Raw genomic sequence first — 22340 nt, 5'->3', positions numbered from 1 at the left:
CCTGCACTGGGGGAGGGGGTGTCTGACCTGGGAAATCCTATTCTCTCCCCCTGCCCCGCCCAGCTGGGACTAGCAGCTCAGTGCAGGGTAGGAGCCACCGACTGGGGCATCCCAGCCTCCCCGCAATTTACCTTTCTGCTGGCTGCTCTGGGCACCCGAAACAACATGCCAGCAGGGGCACGTGACTGCTTTTGCGGCTTCTCTTTGCTTCCCTGCAGAAAAATGACTCTGACGGGGAAGCAAAGAAACCTGAAGGGCACATGAATTCTGCATGCATGCAGTGGCGCAGAATTCCCCCAGGAATAACATTTAAATTTTGAGTGTCTAGCCTTCACTAAGGTACTGTAGGAAACAGATTCAGAACACTAAAAATAAACGAACTTTGTTCTGTGTTCTGGCCCTGCAACACAATTTTAACACGTATTTTTAAGAAGTCTGCAGTATGCACTCACCCTTTCTTGTGCCAACTTTTTCATTTCTTCCTGTAACTTGTTCAGGATGTGTAGATTTGGCTTGTTCTTTTTGGCATACTGCTGAAGTTCTATCACACTTTTATCAGAGGTTTCCTGCACAATAGGACCATAAGTAGTAGCAGAAAAAACGTTACCCAAAAAATCAGTCTCTCGTGTGTATTTTTTTAATAGTCACACCTCACAGAATTTAAGCAGGGTAGGTTCCCCCCCACCCGTCCCTCTTTAAATGAAAAGGAACGTGCAACAAGTCAACTGTGTATTAGTTGCTAAAAATTGGTTTTACCATTTTAGCCTATAGCAAACACATGAGCTTGAGAAAATGCTGCATCTCTAAAAGAGTGCTGACCTTATGTCATGACAATAGCAAGAATCAATTAATTCAGAAAGCAGAATATCCTTTAGGGTTACTTATCAATATAGATAAGTAACATGCAACGAATAAAAGTATTAAGGCTAGAAAGCTATGCCAAGAGAAGGAAGGGAATGAAGAGTTTTTATCATTTTTAACTGCTCAGTATCACAACAGAAAAAAGCAACTTTTTACAGGGTAGATTACAAAGCAACCACAAAATCATGTTTACCTGTTTGACCATCTTGCTATTCTCTCTACCATACATACGCAATAAAGAGCCCCAGTTTTTCACATGCGGGTGCAGTAGCTGTAGGATTTTCTGAGAAGCTAGTTGTTTCCCAACTCTCTTGTTCTTACCTGGACAAATGATAACCAACACACAAACATCACACTAGAACATTAAAAAAGGGTGTACATAAAAACTACATTAAGGGACTCAATTAATATATTCCTAATTCTCTTCAAGATTTATACACCAAAGGGTAGAATAAGCATGTATCAACAAAATATTCACGCAAGATAAGCATTGAGGAGGACAAGAAAAAAGGAAGAATAATTTGTAAGCAAGCATAGGAAGTAAAAACCAAGAACAGTACTTACACCAGCCTCGCACTGTGTGCTTGCCACAAGTCATGACATATTCACTCTTCTGATTTTTACCAGGAATCACTTCAAACTTGATAGATGTGTCACCCATTCCATGGTTTCTTAAGCACACAAACTTAATATTGTAAGGGTCAACCAAGTAAGTTGCATAGAAAGAAACTGAACTGAACAATGTGAGGTCAACATAATTGAATCTGGACTTAAAGTACAGTAAATTTCAATTAAAAATTAAGCAAGCTAACAGGGAGTCTCATTTTCTGTGCCAGGAACGTGACTGTACCGCTTTGCAAAAAATCAGCATTACCGCCTCTCAAGTGACAGACAAAAATACATATAAAATTCTAAGGACCAGATCCTACGCTCATGAAGGGGGAGCAGCAATACCAGACCTGGGGCAATGCTGCGGTATAGACACTGGTGCAGACCACAGGTAACCGGCAGTTCCTGTCTCCTTCGGGTCATAGCAGACGGAGTAGGCGGGTGGCCACACTGATATTCACAAGTGCTGGAAAGGTACACCGTCCTGCCGGCACCTCAGTAGGAGTAGACGAGGAAGAAAGGAACAGAGGGACTCTTGTACCCTTCCTACTTTAGTACATCTAACAAACAGCAGAATTTGCCCCCAATAACATTTTTAGCATGGTTATGATGTGATCCTACCTTTTAAGGCACTCATGGAGAATCTGATATGGAGACAACAGTCCAGCTTTACTGGTCAGTTCATATACCCGTGAGTCCTCAATACTGATATGGTTAAAATACTACAAAAGAATTGAGACACGTTCTTCAGCTACTGGTCAAACAAGCACAATATTGAAAGTGTCCTACTTCTCAATTTCTTCTATATTTACGTTTGTAAACAAATTAAGTTTTCTATTTTTCATCACAGAGCATTTTAAACTACACATTAGATCTTCATTATCAGAATTACTGTGTTAGCCCTATTTTAGCAAGCAACACTACAGACCATTTCCTTCACACTCCAATATACAATGAGAAAAATTTACTTGTTCCTCTACTGTATATTAGAAAGCTTCTGACCTTATTTTTTTAAGCTCCCCCATTTCCACAAAAGATGTAATTCTCAGTTCTACTTATTGGCATTTCATACATAATAAAAACATTGTTGCCCAATACAACGAACTCTCAACTGTGATTTAATGCTTTTAATATTACATTTAAAAAAAAAATCAATCTTTGGGCTGTCTCCTATAGTAAAATAAAAGCTTCCCCAATTCCCATACTTATTACGTCAATCTGCAGAGTGGTCTTGTCTCAGTTTCTCTTTCTAGGTAGCCTGTCCTGTTTAGGTTTTTCGGGGCAAAAACAAAGGGCTCAGTGATGACTGTTCTTTAATTTCTACTCATGATTTACTGTGTATTTATTGAAAGAACTCAATTAGGCAGATATTAGAAATTTAAAATAATATTTTCTCTACTTTAATCAAATAGCACTGTTGTCATTCCTCCAAACCACTTTTCTAGTACTTTCCACGATTTCGGGTTTGTAGCCCAAAGTTTCAGCTTGAGGTTGGAGATTTACTAGCCTCTTACAGTAAAGAGCTACTATCCACTTTCTATTATATGAACAAGTCCAGAGAGTTCAGGCTCAGAAAACTCCAGCAAAGTGTTCCTTCTAGTGTGAATCCCGGTCTTTTTATTTTAAAATCAGTATCTGTCTCCAATTATTTCAAGATTGGACACACATTCTTTAGGGATCGTTTAAGAACAATAAGCTCAATCCCACCAGGAATGATATAGGAGGGCAGACTAGAACAGTGACTCACAAACATGTGGGCCACCAGCACTCTCTGGTGGTCTATGGAGAGCTAGCTGTCCCTGTTTTCAGTCTCTCTACAGATACTTGAGATGCTTTTTGCAATGCACAGCTTGGAGGCTTGCAGAAACTGCTAAAAACAAGAAAGAGTGCAAACAGGAGCCAGCCTCAGGGACTGGAACCACTAGCATATGAGGAATATGCCAGGGACACAAGGCTGGCCAACAATGTCTAGTGAAGCAATGGAGAATCAAGTGGCTGGACAGTATATGCAAGTGACAGGACACCCAGAAAACAGGGAAAAAGGCAGGGGAAGAAAAACAAATGTGAAGGGAAATGAATTTAAGAGCAAAATTAGACAGTGATTAATCTTTGATCAAATTAAAAGATTATTAGAATATTTAATGTGACCAATTTGTTGCAAGAAATTGCTGTAGTTGCCACAATGATGTTATGCAATCATGGCTAAAATGGAGTCACACAACAACCTCTATCAAGCAATGGTCTACAATGAAAGAGTTTAGAAACGCCTGGACTAGTTAACCCACAAGAAGTTGCTTCCAATGCATGTACTGGTTAAAACAGCCAAAGTCTAAATAGTGATCTACCTCTAAGCTACTATTAAAAGGTTTTATGTACATTTTTATTTGTGCTGTTGCTTGTACTTCCATGGGCTAGGCTTGAACCCCATGGATAGGGCTAACAGAGAGAGTTAAGGGACAAAACAGGCTTGACAACTGAAGTCTGGTCTCTTTCTGAAGTTTCTACACATTTGTCCAATGTACTTTTCAACAACTCTGGGCATGTGAAAAAAGTCAAGCATTAATAACTATCATTTTCACAAATCATCAAGAGGACAAGAGAAAAAGACCTCATCCCTACTAAGATCTTCCCACCCAAAATTTGTTTACCATGGTAGTATTAGACTATCTATATGTGACTCTGGATTTTTTCCCCCCCTAATTCCAAGCACCATGTATTTGATAATATAAGAAAAATCACAAGTATTGACTGTTTCTTCCTGAAAACACGAGGGACTTCAGTAATTAGGACAGCACTTTGTAATGTTGAAGGAGAAAAAAAAGCCAAAAAACAAACAAATAAAAAAACCCACAAAACATACAACCAAAGAATACACTCACTATCTTGTATTCAGGGCTGGAAAAATCCAATTTCCCATGACAAATCCCAATCAGAGCCAAGTCATCAGTTTCCTCAGAATTTAAGTTTTTATTGACAGCCTTCCAAATGTGAAACAAATTTAAGTGGATTCAGTGTTGTCTTATGAAGTCAGCAAACTAATGGCTTCAATTTGCCATTTTGCTATTGCTTCACTTAAATTAACCACTAAGATCAAATTTCATATCTGCTCTTCAGAAGGTCAGGTTCATGATGCTGGTCAGGAAATTTATGAGCAATACCAAAGGCAGCACTAAAAAGTCACTCACAGGAAATGAAATCCCCACAGAATGGAAACTAGGGAGGGGATTGAGTAACAGAGATCTGCTTCGTCTTGTATCAACCAGGAGACTCTGGTCAGAGGAATAAAGCTGCCAACTTTGTCATTTTTAGCAGCTGAAGCAGATTTGGGGTGAACTGCAAAATGTATCAAGAACTGATATGAAAGAAGACGAGAGGTCTCCTTTCCCCCACCAAGCAAGCTCTAAAGACAATACTGTGGTAGAAATCCCAGCAGCCAAGGCTTGGAGAGATCCGCATTTCCCACAAGGACTGACGCTGGATCTTGCTAGAGAGAACCCTTCACCCTCTTTATCACTTTTTGGCTACTAGGTAGTTACTATAAATTTCAAGCCTTTAAACTAAAATCTTCCACCTGAATGGGAAACTGATAACTACCACTATGTAGTCAGCATCCACATACCCTCTGCCTTTTGGCATCTAATGCTTTTTAAATTAAGTTATTTTATATCAGAAGGTCAAGTTAATTTATACCTCAAGTTCTTCACTGTCTTTGGGCTTTTCCTCAGAGGTCTGTTTAACAAAGTCAGGAATGAGGATTTCCAGTGTAGCTCGGGCTGTGAGAAATGATTTAATGTCTTGATTACATTTACTATATACAAAGATTCTACAAAGGCATGTTTATGACAAGGCAACATCATTTCTTTCTAAAACAGAGGCCCTCAAAGTGTGGGGCACAGCCCCCTAGAAGACGAAGGGGACCATGGAAGGGGGAGTGGCAGGGCCCAGGCCACCCCCACGGGGGTGGGAAGGAAGCGCCACCCATCCCTTCCCCACCCCCTGCTCTGCTCCAGTTCTGCCTCCAGTCACGTACCTGGCTCCCACCCCCGAAGGAAGCGCCACCCATCCCTTCCCCACCCCCAGCTCTGCTCCAGTCCTGCCTCCAGCCACGTACCTGGCTCCCGCCTTCACACCCTGGGTGTGGCTCCGCCCCAACCCCAGCCTTAGTCCCACTCCCAACCCTGGCCCCTTTACCCTGTCCACATCCCCGCCCCCAAGCCATGGCCCCAGCCCCAAGGGGGGCGGGGTCCACAACCCTCAAAAGTTTGGGGACCACTGTTCTAGAATGAAAGATTCTCAGAGCTGCAGTTCACAGATAAGTAAACTTGTTTCTACTTTATAATGAGGCTTGGTGGAACTGGATTTTTTTAAGAATAAATTTCAATATAGATAATATGAATGTTTATTTTTAAGCATTTTTTTCCATTTTTATCAATTTAAATGTCCACAGTTATCAGTAACTATGGGGAGCTCTGTCAGTAAATAATTGTCTGTAGACATACTAATTCAAAGAGTTAAAGCTTTATGACTGTTAAACACCAATTGTCAACATCACATCAAAATATACAAAGTAAATATCCTTAAATAAAACACTAAGAAGTTCTCAAGCAGCATTTTTGTAACTAAATGTAAATTTTTATCATCGATGGAAATGTTCTTAGTTGGTTTGTGCATGTACGGTGAAATTGACATTTACCGATAAAAATCTAATCCTTCCAAGCCTCTATGTAGTATACAATTTATTAATTTATAAGTACAGAGTCTGTCTGAACACTGACTTATTTAAGAAAGTGTATTTAAGCTTACTGAGTCAACACTGAAAGACTCATCACTATTAAGCTGTACACTCACCCATAAACAATTGCTTCTGGCAAAAGTCTGGAGTCACAAGAGAGTTTAAGTCAAACTTTCAAAAGTGCTTAAGTTCCATTTGCAAAAGTGGCATAGAAGACCAAGTTCCACTGACAGTCAACATGACTAAGGCCAGGTCTACACTTAAAGATTTTGCCAGTGTAGCTATGAAGGTTAGAAGTGTGATGCTTTTACAGTAGCCATGCCAGAAAAAAAAACAAGTACAGGTGCAGTTATACCAGCAAAAAAAGTGCTTTTAGCAAGTATAGCTTATTTAATTTGCCAAACCAGTCTAAGCTATATCAGCAAAAGTACATTTTGCTCATATAACTGCATCTGCATTAGGAGGATTTTGTCGGTATAGCTCTAAAGTTGGAAAGGCTTCAAAGTGTAGCCAAGGTCCTAGGTTCCTAAATCACTTAGGCACTCTTTAAAATATGATACCTTGTCTTTATGCTGAGCCCTTAAGCCAGAGTTTGAAAGCAGCTGGCTTCCAAAACATTCACATCTAGGGATGAGTACAAAGTTCTAAGTATCCACGCCCCAAACCATCCAGAGACTTATTACAGAACAGAGTCAACATCTTAAACTGAAAGCAAATAAGGAGCAAATGGTAGTCTTTGGAAACTGGAACAATAAGTTCAATGTGGCTTACACTACCAAGCAAAAAGATCAAAATTACCAGAGAATTTCACAGAAGGACAAGAATTGGGTAATTATATTTTACCTTTCACATTTATATGATCACCCTTTGTACTCCCTTTATGATCTTAAATCTCACGAAATCTTATGGCTTTTCTAGAAATAGAGAATTACTTCATATCTGCTGATTAAAGATCCAAGATTAGTATTTATGTTAGTGTCTGAAGTTTCTCCAAGGTTTCTAAATCCCACAGTTAGTTGCTTGAGACAGGATTCATTGTAAATTTAATAGTGTTCCCCAGTTCAATTGTTAACCATTTTCCTCCAAAAATATACACGAATACACCTCTCAGTTGAGTATCAAAAAAAGCTTAATTTAATCCTACTCATTGCTGTTAACCAATCATCTCCAAAGCAGAGGTACAAGTAGGCAAGCATAGCAATTCAATGGCTGGTACTTAGGAAGTATGTATGTTACCAGCTTTATTCTTGGCGAGTTTTTTGCTGCTTGCAGTTCCTGCCCCATAAGTCACTCCATCAATAATCACTGAGGCTCCAAAAGGCTCACTTGGGTTCTCTTAAAATGTGGGAGAGAAAAGCTTTTCAAAATTCCAATCTTTTAAATATAAACACACATTAAAAACATACAGTAAAAATAAAATCATCAAGAATATGAGAATGCCCCATACTTGGAGATTTGTTTTCTCCTTCATTTGAACCTCAAGAGATCTGAAAACTAACTTCTTCCTCGCAGGGGTTCTCAAACTGTGGGTCATGATCCTATTTTAATGAGGTTGCTAAGGCTAGCTTATACTTGCTGGGGCTCAGGGCCGAAGCCCAAGCCCCAGGGGCTGAAGCCGAAACCCTTGGGCAGCGGGGCTCAGGTTACAGGCCCCCTGGCTGGGGCTGAAGCCCTTGGCTTTGCCCCCCTCTCCCTCACCAGGGCAGTGAAGCATGGGCTTTGGTCCCCCTACCTGGGGCAGTGGGGCTTGGGCGGGCCCAGGCTTCGATCCTCCCCTCCTGGGGTCACATAGTAATTTTTGTTGTCAGAAGTGGGTCACGGTGCAGTGAAATCTGAGAATCCCTGCTCTAGAGAATAGCAATCACCGCTCACCCATTTATATACAAAAACATATGCATCTTTTCTCAGAAGGGACATATCAACCATGAAATCCTCACCATCTCATGTACTTGTTCAGAATTAAAGTACTGTGATTGTGTTACATTGTGAGCACATTTTTTTGGAATTTCTGTCAACATTAAGGTTTTAATTCCATATGATGTTTTGGAGTCACTTACATAGTGTTCCAACACAAAACCTAAGCATTTTATAGTGAAGCATAGTATCAAAGGTTTCAGAGTAACAGCCGTGTTAGTCTGTATTCGCAAAAAGAAAAGGAGTACTTGTGGCACCTTATCTCTACGGTGCCACAAGTACTCCTTTTGTTCATCAAAAGTGCTTTTTGAAGAACTAGAGCTGAAATATAAATCCAATAGGATTAACACAACGGGTGAGAGAAGAAAAGGGTCTTATTTCAACAAACATGATCTAGCAGCTGAATGGCTTTTTTATGTGCCCACCACACAGCTGGAAGGGCACAAGTTCTTTCTCCAATACACATGTGATGAAATGGATAAAAGCAGAGGCAAGGAAGTTATGTATGCCTTTGGGTAAGGCTGACTGGAGTGTGTGGCTGGATGAAGCAAGGAAAACCTGGAAGATATCTGCAGACGAGGTAGATGGTTTTGGTACAATAAACTGTGATCTGCTAATTTTGTGTCATTTTTAGGTTGCCTGTGTTAGATAATGTAATCTAACTCATTCAACCCCAATCCTTATCTCGAAGGTTAGATCCCAAGGACAGTTGCTCCCCTGGATCTTTGTCCAACTGGGAGCCTCTCATAGGGCAGATAAACCCAGCAGGAAGTTTAAAGACTCAGCCAGGAACTATCAGGATATGGTCCATCACCTTAGGATAATTTGATTCTTTTTTCATGTATTTATTTAGATTTAAAATTATAAAATAAGATGGCATGCAAAAATGCTCCTGGCAGTCCAATAACTTCATTAATTAAACAATATAATGAAATCCCAGCAGCTTTGAAATAATAATTCCAAGAGGAACTCAGCCAGCCAGCCACCTACAGAATTCATTCCACCCCTTCATCATTTTGGGAAGCAGATAGTTAATCTTTACACTCTTTCTATTCTTATTAACTGGATGGAAACTTTATAATCTATATCTAACCAACTTTATTTTTTCCTCTTCATATAGAAAAAAACAAAATTATAATTCCAGCAACTGCCTGAGGAGTTAACGGCGACTAAGTATAGATCCACTTACCACATGACCGTGGTCATTTTCAGTATCCATTCACATATTTTCAGAGGTCAATTTGTATGCATACAATTCTAACGTTACCAGATTTATGAAGGAACATAATGCCATAATGACAAGACTGATACGGATCAACTTCAACATGAAATACAAGAGCTGTAATGAAGATATTTGAACTTTGACTTGCCAAAGTCAATCCAATTTTTGTGAGCAATAAAATTCAAATTAATGTTAAAAAGTTAGTATGGCTATCCCAGCATAAGTGTGTGTTGTGTGTAACATAATAGATAATATATTAAGCGAAACCTTACAATTCTAAAGATCCGTTGACACAGGAATAAAAACCCCACAGTTGGCCTGGGTCAGTTGATTCAGGCTCATAGGGCTCAAGCTGCAGGCTAAAAAATTGTTGTGTAGATGTTCGGGCTTGGGCTGGAGCCCAAACGTCTACACAACAATTTTTCAGCCCGCAGCCTCAGCTCCACGAACCGGAGTCAGGGGATCCAGGCCAGCCACAGTGGTTCCTCAGGTCTTTTATCCCTGTAGAGACACACCTTAAGAAGCATTTCCTAATTAAAAGGTCTACGTTAACTTTAGTATAAGGCCATTTTGGAAATAATTTGGGTTTATTTTTAAAAGAATTCTTTTAACACTAGTCAATTCAATAATAGTGCACAACATGCTATTCAACTGGCTGCAAATCAGATCTTCTGGATACTAAGTGACATGAGTAAAATAATCAGACACTACCCTTATGACTGATAGTGTCATACAATAAAAGTTAGGATTACCACATTTCAATAGTGCTTCCTTTTAGATGAAAGTCAAATATATACATTACCTAAATCAGTTTTCATTTTAAAGTATTTTTTCCAGCTCAGAGGAACATAGTAACACTGTTTTTGTAGTGTACACGTGTATACACACACACACACGTACGTACGTACGTAAGGGAGAGGTAAAAGGAGGCAGAAGATTATGCTACTTTTGTTGTACAAACTAGAATTTGGCCCACAGTATACTCTCAAGATGCTTAGTAGGAAAGTCTCCATTTCTTGCTGCTTTTCAGAATACCCAAGCATTAAAATAAGTATCACTGAACAAAAAGTATTGTGCTGAAGTTAGAATTCATGCAGACTTACCACATTCAAAGAAATTGTAAACAGGGCGGACCTTTAGGACTCGTTGCATATATTCATGCAGTATGCAAACTTCAGACTTCCCATTGGGATTAATAACAAACTCTGGGAAAATAAAGACCTTTCATTTAAGTAATTCCAGGCTTTTGAAAAACGGTCTACAAAAAACAAAAATCCAAAACTGCAAGCTACTGAGATTAAAAATGCCCTGCTTATTAAACATTTATTCAAATGCATGAAATTAAATATTATGATAAATGCAGTTTACTCAAACATGGATTACTAAAACCTCAGAGAGTCCATTTTTAAAGGCTTTTTTAAAACAATTACTAAGAAAATAAATCTTAGATCAAGTTCTGAGAAGATTGAAAAATACACTAATTATTGTAACATGCCTATTAAATAAATACTCACTTTTCTGCAGCCACTGAGGTTTCCTGACATCCAATCATAGAACCACAGAAATGCAGGGCTGGAAGAGACCTTGAGAAGTCACCAAGTCCAGCCCCCTGAGCTGTGGCAGGACCCAGTAAGACTAGACTATCCTTGAAAGCTGTTTGCCCAATTTGTTCTTAAAAACTTTCCATGATAGGGACTCCACAACGTCCTCTAGAAACCTATTCCATAGCTTAACTGGCCTTAGAGTTAGAAAGTTTTTCCCTAAGATCGAACCTAAATCTCCCTTGCTGCAGATAGAGCCCATTACTTCTTGTCCTACCTTCAGTAAACTTGGAGAACAATTGATCACCATCCTGTTTATAAACAGCTCTTAACATATTGGAAGGCTTACGTCGCCCCTCAGGCTTCTCTTCTCAAGACTAAACATGCAGTTTTTTCAACCTTTCCTCATAGGTCAGGTTCACTAAATCTTTTATCATTTTTATCCTTTTATCTTCTAGACTTCTTCCAATTTTTCCACATCCTTCCTCAGCTGTGGTGCCCATAACTGGACACAATACTTCAGCTGAGGCCTCACAGTGCAGAGCAGAGTGGGACAATTACCTCCTGTGTCTAACATACAACACTCCTGTTAATACATCCCAGAATCAGATTAGCCTTTTTGGAGCTGCATCACACTGACTACTCATTCCGTTTGTGGTTCACTATAACCCCCAGATCCTTTTCAGCAATACCACCACCTAGACAGTTATATTCCCCATTTTGTAGTCGTGCATTTGATTTCTCCTTCCTATCAGACTCTAGCACCTCAAATCGACCACAGAAAAGTTATTGTCTCATAGCAAGATAAAATGGGTTATGTATGAATCCGTTCCTTTCCCTGGTGGACGTAGGCTTCAAATCCAACTCATGAAAGTGAAAAGAGCTTGTCCTATCCCAGAGAAATGTGCCAGCAAGATCTGCCAGGTCCAACTGGAAGGCTGCACTTATTCCCATGGGAAGAAGCAGCATATTTCTCCACAGTGGAGAGAACTGTTTGCTGGACCCAAAAGACAAAATACACTATCCCTGAACTATCCTAGAAAGGGAGATCACATTTGATTCTAGCCAAAAAAGGACTTTTGTTTGTTAATCATCCCCTGAAACAAAGGAACTGCTTCATTTATACCCACTGAAGCAAACTGCTTTAGCGTCACCACCATGAAGGGACTGTTTGTTTAATCATACTGGAGCTAGAGAAACTGTATTTTACTAGAAAACGATGAAGTATTACATTAAATAAAAAGGCAGAAGGAACTAAGACAACCATTTACCTGAAAGTCTGACCAATAAAGAAATCCTGTTAACCCTACACAAGCATGGTGTCCTGGTATTTTTTGGGGATGTGAAGCCTGCCAAATTAAGATGACAAGATGCCTGATGATGCAGCCCCCCAATGGCCCAGGATTCTGAGACCAATCAAATCAGAATTTAGAAGGACTGGATCCAACTCTTAAAGGGATATGTAAGTTGATTTTTTTAAAACTAACTTCAGAAGTTCAAGTTTCTCATAAAACACACACAGGCTTGTTGTTAAATTTCTTTTTCTTTCTTTCTTTTTCTAAAATGTTTTCTCTGCTCCCCTGCTGTTTATAATTTTTTTTCAGCAAGGCTGAAAGTAGGTGGACCCAAAAGCAATACGTACACACACTCAGGCCAGTCCTCCCCATCTGCTCTACATACATAGGCCTGCTTTATGCCTATTCAGTTTCATCTTTGCTGCCGCAATTACTAGTAAACACCCCTTTCCAGGTTCTTAGAAGACCATGCACAAGCTCTACCCTGTGCAGTACATGTATGATCTCACCACATTAATGCAGGAGATGTTAGAATATAAGTGACTAGTCAAAGTGCGGTCAAATACACAAAGCAAAATAGTTTTCTCTTGATGGGAGAAAAGAATGACAACTGGAATACTGCTCAGGACCAAGAAGTCAAAATAGGCGCTTGGGGGGTCCCAGGCGAGGGCTTGTGGACTGGCAAAACCCCAGCTCTGACTACTTCCTCCTATGGGATCTATGCCCCCTTTCTGGGGTAGTCCCACTGTCTCAGGGGAGGGAAAGGCTGCGTAAATATGTACTGTGGATGGTACTGCTGCTGCTGACCACCAACATAATGGCCCCTCTGCACTGCTGGCATGTACACTCCCAAAGATCAAAGGGTAGCCTAGGAGTCCTTGAAGGAGTGCAGAGTCTCATCAGCCTTGTCCGAAAACAGTGCTTGATATCAAAGGGCAAATCCTCTATGGCCTACTGCACTTTGGGAGCAATGCCCAAATTCTGCAGCCAGGAAACCCTTCTCATGATCATTGCCTAGACCATCACTGTGGCTGAAGTATCTTAACTACCAAGCAGCCTTCACTGACAAATGCCTGAAATTCTGCTCTTGAGGCTTCAGGCAGCCTGTCTGCAAACTTAAGACATAGCTGTACTTGAAACAGCAAAACCTGCTGGTTAGCAATTTGCACCTGCAAGGAAAAGGAAGTGTAAATCTTCTTAAGTCAATTTGTTTAGAGTCCTTTTCCTTGAGAGTGGATTTAAACCTGCCTTGTTCACCATGGTTTTGACCAGTGAATCTGAGGCCAGATGGGAGTGAAAATTCAAATCCCTGCACCAGAACAAAGTAGCGCTTCTCCATGTGCTTTATCACAGGTGGTACTGAAGTTAACATGCTCTAGAGGACCTTAACAATGTGTTCTTTGAGCCGGCTAATAGGAAGAACGACTCTCCCAGGCGCAGTTGGCTGTAGGATATCCACTAACTTGTGGGTGTTCTCCTTCATGAACTCTGCTTAGATACCTAGAGAAGCGGCCACTGACTGCAAAAGGTGCTGATACACTTTGAAATACCGAAGTGGAGGAAGAGCCAGGCATCACAGATTCATCCAGGGATGAAGATGAAGCGGTTAACTATTTTGGATCCTGCTCTAGGACTGAGGGGCCTGGACAGAATGATGCTGGAGGCTTACCAGTGCCTGTGGTGGATCGACAGTCAATGCCACAGATCTGGTCAGTGATCTTGCCTTTGAGCGAGATGAGGAGTAGCACCTCCTCTTCTCCTGGAGGCTACTGGTATGGATAGGCCCTTGGTAGCCTGTAGATGCAAGGCCAGGGACCCCCAACCTGATAGTAAGAAGAGCGCTGATCCTGGTACCCAGAGCACTCCATGAACACCCCCTGGACGCCAAAGAGTTCCAGGCTTCAGGAGATAAAGATTGAGCAAGCACTGAGGGTGCGAGCAACCGGTCTGACTAGTGAGTCCATAGCCCAGAATGATGAGGAAGCTGGTGCTGATGGTGGAAATGCTGCCAGAGGCACCAAGTATGCCTTCATTGTTTCGGTACTGGAAGCGGTATTGATCCTGAAGACAGTAGCCATGCCAAAGGAACTGATAGTGCTGATGTACAGGGTGGTGACTGCTGCCAGAGTAACATTGGTGACACCAGTTGCAGGAATGCCAAAGACATTCCTGGTGCTGGGGAGGTCCCTTGCACCAAGCCTTGCACCAGCCTCTCTTCCAATGACTGTAAAAGGGAATCCTCAGTGTACAGTGTTGACAGACTCAGAGATTCAGCTGCCTGCCCAGTCAACAGGGCTATCAAAGCCACAGCCCTGTTAAAGTTGTGGACCAAGGGTTAGGTTGGGACAAAGGCAGAGGAGGTCCGTTGCTGCCTGAGACACTGCCGACGCAGAAACAGCTGGTGCTAGTCACCTCATCGGTACCAGACACAACAGATGCCCGGGGACTGGAAACAGAGTCAATGCTATGGGGGTCTCTGATCTCCTTGCATGGTACTGGGGTGTGGTTGATGGGACCTGCTCCAACCCATGCATTGGCATTCACCCTGTGCCAATCTGCCCTCCTTCTGGGGCATGCAGAGGAGTCCCCATGCAACCTGGAGCTGCCTCAGGTCAGTCTTATGCAACCTTTATCTCAGCACACTCAACAGGGTAGGACTCCTCCATCTCTTTGGAGGGTTGCCAGTTCCTGAATACGAGCAGCAGCACTCTCAGAAAGTGATGGCAACCTCTGATCTGACAAGGGCCTCATCACTGAAGCAGGCCAAATGGCCTGTTTGAGCTATTGCTGCTTCAGACAAAGATCCCTCACCACCTGTGTCAGTTTGGTCAATGATCTGCAAATTGAACACCGCTCCTTGATGGGGGCTTTGCCTAGGCACAGCAAGTATCACATGTGGGGATCCTTGTTGAGGATCACCCACCCAGCCCCCCCCCCCCCCCACACACACAATGGACAATGTTTAAACTCTGGTGAAGGCATCACCAGGGAAATACTTAAATTACAGCTAACGCTAAATCAAACTAAACTATACTAACCAATTTATTTGAGCATAAGCTTTTGTGAGCTACAGCTCACTTCATCAGATGCATACTGTGGAAAGTGTAGAAGATCTTTTTATACACACAAAGCACGAAAAAATACCTCCCCCCACCCCACTCTCCTGCTGGTAATAGCTTATCTAAAGTGACCACTCTCCTTACAATGTGTATGATAATCAAGGTGGACCGTTTCCAGCACAAATCCAGGGTTTAACAAGAACGTCTGGGAGGGGTGGGGGGGTAGGAAATAACCCTATTTCCCCTTGTTTTTTCCTCCCCCCCCCAGACGTTCTTGTTAAACCCTGGATTTGTGCTGGAAACAGCCCACCTTGATCATCATACACATTGTAAGGAGAGTGGTCACTTTAGATAAGCTATTACCAGCAGGAGAGTGGGGTGGGGGGAGATTTTTTCATGCTTTGTGTGTATAAAAAGATCTTCTACACTTTCCACAGTATGCATCCGATGAAGTGAGCTGTAGCTCACGAAAGCTTATGCTCAAATAAATTGGTTAGTCTCTAAGGTGCCACAAGTACTCCTTTTCTTTTTGCGAATACAGACTAACATGGCTGTTACTCTGAAACCTAAACTAAACTATATACAACTAGAAAAGTCACTGAAATAGAGGGATTGTGAGGCGAAAGCCATACATAGTTCAAACTGCAGCCATGGGTGGTAAGTTATTTCCCTGATAGCATAAGAAAAGGCTTCACCACCTATGTCCAAAGCAACCAGTATAAATTAAATTAGAGCATATCCTACAATCTTTCCTAAGTCAAGCAGAGTCTTCCATGCAGGACAGCAGGCTCATTAGCCTTTAGTGTGTTGTAAGATTCCCAGCTACTGCAGCCAAAGTGCTCAATGCATTTTTGGATGCTATCAGAAAAGTAGGTACCATCTATTATTAAGTTCAATAAGGCTGAAAGAACCATTCTTTAGAACTTACTGCTCAGTATGACGCAAATTTAAATTGAAAAATAAATATAATTACATCATATAGCATAAGAGCATTATAAACCTAGAGCAGTAGAAAAGGAATGACTGAGCAAAAAAGATAAAGGGCTTAAGGACGAATTACAAACACCCTATTATCTGTAACTGGTGATTTTTAAACAAAAAAATGTTTTAAAAAAAATTCTTGTCATTAACTGATTCAGAACAGAGGCTGTGAAGATGACATTTCATTAATGATTCACAATGTAAGCAAAAATGTGTACCTTCTACACGTTTTCTATAGTAAATATGACAGGTTTCAGAGTAGCAGCTGTGTTAGTCTGTATCCACAAAAAGAAAAGGAGGACATGTGGCACCTTAGAGACTAACAAATTTATTTGAGCATAAGCTGTAGCTCACGAAATGTGCCACAAGTCCTCCTTTTCTTTTTATAGTAAATGTGTTTTGACAATAATTTTTCCAATGACCATAGCAGGTACAAAAACAGAACCAAGACTATAAACTTTCAAAAAGAAAAGGAGGACTTGTGGCACCTTAGAGACTAACCAATTTATTTGAGCATAAGCTTTCGTGAGCTACAGCTCACTTTGTCGGATGAAACCTATAAACTTCCAGTACTTCCTAAAATCATGGGACCATATAGAAATCAACACTTTCCATACTTTAAGTCAAATTTAATACTGGAAAATGACAAATTTCAAAATTCTAACTCCAACTAGATGGAACTTACCTTTCTTTGTAGGTGCATCTTGCACAGACAAGGTAATGAGTTTCTGATTGGCTGGCAGAATAGGCCGCTCAGACTCCGCCTGCTTCCGCTTCATTTCACGGTTGAACTGTCGTCTCTCAGCCCAGGTTCTGAATTTTTTTACGGTAACTTGTTCAAAATCAAAACGCTTTTCAAGGTAGTGTCTAAAATCCTCAAGGTCTATGAAAAATAATCAAATCCAGTTATTCCTATACTTCACCATGCAAGAGACCTGCCTGTGGACTCTCAAGAGCAAGATTAATGAAAAACTGCATGTAATTCATTTGTACAGTCACTCATTCCTGTCTTTTATTACATGTGCAACTGTTGTACCTTTGCCAAAAAAAGACTAACCCTCCACTGTGTCCAACACTTAATATTTTATATATTTTCAATGACAGTGCAATTTTGTTGGTTCCCAAAGCTTTACAAAACTTTCTCAAAACATAATTTCTATACTTGTTCCTATTATATTTATTCAAGTCTATTTTTAATGTAAAAACAATTTTCAGCTTAGTCTCTTTTTAAAAACAAGTTTTACAAATTGCCATCCTTGATTAGGCACAACAACTGTCAAGCAGGTCTTAAACAAAGAAATGTGTATTTACCTCAATTTACACATAAGTAGTAAGCAAGGTCCTTGAGACAGCAAGAGAGAGAGAGAGAGAAGGCAAACCTGCACTTTAGCAAACAGCAGCATGAAACCTCTTTCACAACAAGACCCCATATCTCCATCTCCACAGCTGATAGGAACTTTATCTAGGGATAACCCTCAGGAAAATGCATTTCAAAGGGTGACAACTATAAAAGGGAAGGGCAAGCACACCACTCTTCTCTCTCCCTACCCATCTCTCTCTTTTCCACCTAAGACTACAAAAGAAACAGCATATGGACTTTGGAAGCAGACACTGACTTGAAAATTTGGTCAGCAGTGTCACTGGGAATCTGTGGTAAGACTTTTACCTTGAACCAATCTAGTTTATGTTTAGAAAGTGTTTTATCTTTCTTTCTCTTGTAACCATTTCTGACTTTAATGCCTTATACCTGTACTCATTTAAAATCTTTGTAGTTAAATAAACTTGTTTTATTCTTTAATCAAAACTAATCACGGGTTGTGAACTGTACAGGAATCTCCATTTATGGTGGCAAGCTGTTATATATTGATCCCCTTAGAGAGGAAATGAACCTAATATATCTGGACTGTCCAGTAGAGTAGGAGTATATTGGGTTCGCCCTGCAATTAGTAACCAAGGCTGCTAGATGCCAAAGTGTGGCTGGTGTTTTTGGACAGGCTGCTGGGGTCAGAGTTGCTGGACTAGGATTTTGTCTATACACAGCCACTTGGGCTGCAAACCTGCATGCCGTTTGTGAGGAGCCCAGGTTGAGAGCTACAGCAGCAAGCATTGTGAGACACCCCAAAGTTTCAGGGCTGGGGTGACAGCCCCTCACTGGTCTGGATTGCATCCCAGAATGTCATAATATGTACCTCAGTTTTTAGTTCAAAAGGAGGCCCAGTAGAAAGGGAGAATCAGTAGAAAACAGAACAATGACAAAGCTAAGTTTCCTCCAGAGAGAATACCAATGCTTCTTAAGAGAAGGGGGAGGGACAAAGGGGAGGAGACTATTAATGGGAAATGCTTGCCATTCTGGCTCCTGCCAGATTAACAGGATTGAATTTTCCCCAGGCCACAGCCTAGGGACACTAAATTGTTAAAAACCCCTTGCTACAGAGGAAGGAAGGGAGCACCTGCTGGAAGAGAGACTGACAAAGAAATGCAGAGAATGCAGCAACTCACTATTTCTCCCAGGCCAGAAGTACTAATACCATCACCTAGCTTTTATAGCATTTTTCATCAGTATTTCTTAAAGTACTTTACAAAGGAAGTCAGTATCATTATCCTTATTTTTACAGAGGCACAAAGAGGTGAAGTGACTTGCCTAAGGTTACCAGTGGCAGAGCCAGGAACAAGCCCTGAGCCCCAGTCCAGTGTTTTAACCACTGGGCTGAGTGGAACTTACCAAAAAAAATTCAAGGAAAGGAAAAAGTTTTAGGTAAGACCTTGGTATATAGGCTTTTTGTTTTTTCATTTCTCTTCTTGTTATATTCCTCTGAATGAATAAACAGTATGTTTTGATAGAACTCGAGTCATTTTAATTTGATGGTGGTCACAGGCCCCTGGAGAGACACTTTCTTGCAGGTGCCAAATACAGTTGGGCCAGTCACGTTTACACAGTTGGGAAACAGGGAGACTGTAATCCAGAGATCCAGTCCAAGAGTAGCTGAACCACAGTATTCCACCCCTGAGAGGTGCAGGAAGCCAAGCATGCAACCTGAGGGGGGGGCTGTTGAAAGGGTCTGCAAAGGGCTCTAAAATGCAGTTTGCCATGTAACTGTAAAAGCAAGCTTTTTTATTTTATTCTCTGCTGATGCCCTGGACATTTTTAAGATACAATCACCACCTTCATCCACAATCTCTACACTATTGCAGCATAGAGGTTCTCTCTACAGTTCAGTTTTCTTTGTTTGTTGGCTGGGCAGCCACTTCATTTAGCACAAACTACATCAGCACTATGTACTTCTTACCAGGAAGCATCAATAAAATGGCAGCTCGCTGAAAGACCATCGGAACAGTTCACAACATTGAAAATACTAAACAGGTATTTCTTAAAGATACTTTGGGAAAAAAGTTGAGCTTAAGTTCATGTATTCTTAGTTAGTTAGTACACTACTCCATATTAGAAATAATCTGCATTTTTCCCATAGTTCTGTACTAACCTTAAGTTTTCAAACAAGTCTAAAAAGGAACTCATTTTAAACTTGTTGCTTAAGAAATTTACAGAGCCTATCTTAGGCTATGTCTACACTAGCACTTTTGCTGGTCATGGGTGTGGGAAAAAACAAAACAATCCCCCTGACCGACAAGTTTCCCTAACAAAAGTGCTGGTGTGGACAGCGCTATGTTGGCAGGAGACACTCTCCCACCAACATAGCTATCGTCGCTTGTTGGTGGTGATTTAATTATGCCAGTGGAAGATCTCTCCCACTGGCATAGAGTGGCTACATGGGAGACCTTACAGCAGTGCAGTTGCAGCAGTACAGCTGTGCCACTGTAAGATCTCTAGTGTAGACATGGCCTTAGGCTTTGTCTACATTACCTTGCTTTTAGCAACACGGCTGTGCTGCCACAGCTGTGCCGCTAAAAGGCACGCAGTGTATCTGCTGTTTGTCAGCAGGAGAAAGCTGTCCTGCAGACCAAAGACTTCCACTCCCTCCCCCCGAGTGGCAGCTGTGGTGCTGTTCACACCAGCAATTTTGCCAATGAAGATTTGCCGACGAAGTTGCAGTGTAGACAAAGCCTTAGTCCATTCACTGTAACATCTTGACTAATTAAACTACTACCATGAGGCTCTATTTTAACCATTATTCACACTCCTGTCACCTAGAGCAGTGCTACTCAAAGTGGTGGTCCGCGGACCGCTGCCGGTCCACAAGCCATCGGCTGCCGGTCTGCAAGCACACTGGAAGAAAAAAAAATTGCCGGTCCCCCACATCAGATAGCTTGAGAAGCACTGACCTAGAGGACACCTCTAGTGCACTATACACATGACTATACCATGAGACAATCTGGCAGCTGATGCCAGTGCACATTGTGGCCAACATTAAGCACAACAACATAGAGAGAACACTTTACTCTGGTACTCCATAATCTCCACTGGCTGCCTTTTAGCTTCTGGATAGAGTTTAAGGTGTTCATTTTAATCTATAAACATGAAACAATTTAAGACTTGGTTACTTGGGGCACAGCCCCTCCTCCGGTCTGGGATACTGTTGCAGATGCAATTAGTGGAAGCAACAGAGTTCCCGTCCGCTCAAGATGTATTAAAAAAGGATGTAGTAGGAAAGCTCCTAGCAGGGTGTTTGCTAATGATGAATTCCAAATATGCTCTCCTGTTTGCTCTGTCAGAACATGAATTGTTAGCTTTCCAGTAACACCGAACAACCCATATGTTACTTCCTGGATTTTAGAGGCGGGGCAGACTGCTGGAATATGTACAGAGGATAGTAAAGGCTTATTGTGGATATTGCTTTTGTTTGGAAGTATTATTCATAGATATTTAGGTCAGAAGGGACCATTATGATCATCTAGTCTGACCTCCTGCACAACGCAGGCCACAGAATTTCACCCACCACTCCTGCAAAAAACCTCTCACCTATGTCTGTGCTATTGAAGTCCTCAAATTGTGGTTTAAAGACTTCAAGGAGCAGAGAATCCTCCAGCAAGTGACCCGTGCCCCATGCTACACAGGAAGGCGAAAAACCTACAGGCCTCTTCCAATCTGCCCTGGAGGAAAATTCCTTCCCGACCCCAAATATGGCTATCAGCTAACCCCTGAGCATATGGGCAAGATTCATCAGCCAGATACTACAGAAAATTCTTTCCTGGGTAACTCAGATCCCACCCCATCTAATACCCCATCACAGGCCACTGGGCCTATTTACCATGAATATTTAATTACCAAAACCATGTTATCCCATCATACCATCTCCTCCATAAACTTATCGAGTTTAATCTTAAAGCCAGATAGATCTTTTGCCCACACTGCTTCCCTTGGATTCCCTTATCTATGATTCCCCAATTCTATGATGACTTATATGGTCAATCTTTTTAATCTTTACACATAAAGAGTCATAGTCTAAAGCCCAGGGTAAGCTTCAAATTTAAAAGACAACGCAGACCACTGGTAGCCTATGAACCACAGTAATATTTCTAAGAAACAGCAATATACATTAACCAACCAAGGTAAATCACGGACAAAGCTCATAATGAGGCTTGATCAGAAGTTGGCAGGGAAGGGATTCAGACGCGTCTTCATAGTTTTTGTACCAATGTAGTCTATTTCAGTTATGGGTGTAATTTTCTGTTTTGTTAAAAAAATGGTTAAAGCAATAGAACCACTAGTGGGCATGCAATTATATTGGTCTAGCTTACTCCCCTGAATATATATGAATAAGCTATACTAGTTTAACTGCATGCTGTGCCTCAAGAAAACAGGTTGCAAACCAGTATAGTTAAATCAGTGCAGAAAATTTGTGTGTGTAGACAATTCCTCAGATGGGTATGGGAATACTACTTTACAAAAGGATGACCCAAATGGTGGTAGTATTTATTTATTCTATAATTTAAGTCTCCTCTAAATAGTCCTTAAATGCATAAAATACAAGTTTACAGTACTATATTCTGATAATTCTCAAATTTCTATTTCTAAAAGATCCTTTCATGTTGACCATAAGCACTCCTCAAAAATACTCCACAGTTACATACCTCCATTCACTGAGGATCAAATTGCTTTACTGAAGTGGGTATGTATCCCGCCCCTTTTGCAGATGAGGAACTGAAGCAGAGAGAAATGTGATGGCTTGC

The 22340-nt window shown here is 41.1% G+C and overlaps 1 protein-coding gene across 3 annotated transcripts in view; it reads right to left on the bottom strand.

Annotated features, from left to right (window-relative positions):
- Positions 1-22340, bottom strand: part of DGCR8 (DGCR8 microprocessor complex subunit) — a 47660-nt gene that overhangs the window by 6554 nt on the left and 18766 nt on the right. For all 3 annotated transcript variants that reach the window (XM_084649161.1, XM_084649160.1, XM_084649159.1), the window contains 8 exons: positions 16900-17097; positions 10442-10543; positions 7439-7537; positions 5161-5243; positions 2092-2192; positions 1426-1532; positions 1055-1182; positions 453-566 (listed from right to left, as the gene is read on the bottom strand). In XM_084649161.1, coding sequence (XP_084505287.1) covers positions 453-566; positions 1055-1182; positions 1426-1532; positions 2092-2192; positions 5161-5243; positions 7439-7537; positions 10442-10543; positions 16900-17097 — 932 coding nt within the window. The remainder of the gene's footprint in view (positions 1-452; positions 567-1054; positions 1183-1425; positions 1533-2091; positions 2193-5160; positions 5244-7438; positions 7538-10441; positions 10544-16899; positions 17098-22340) is intronic.

This window comes from Lepidochelys olivacea, assembly GCF_965140295.1.
Source record: "Lepidochelys olivacea isolate rLepOli2 genome assembly, chromosome: 15".
Classification (NCBI taxonomy): domain Eukaryota; kingdom Metazoa; phylum Chordata; order Testudines; family Cheloniidae; genus Lepidochelys; species Lepidochelys olivacea.
This window is presented reverse-complemented; position numbering and strand designations above follow the sequence as displayed.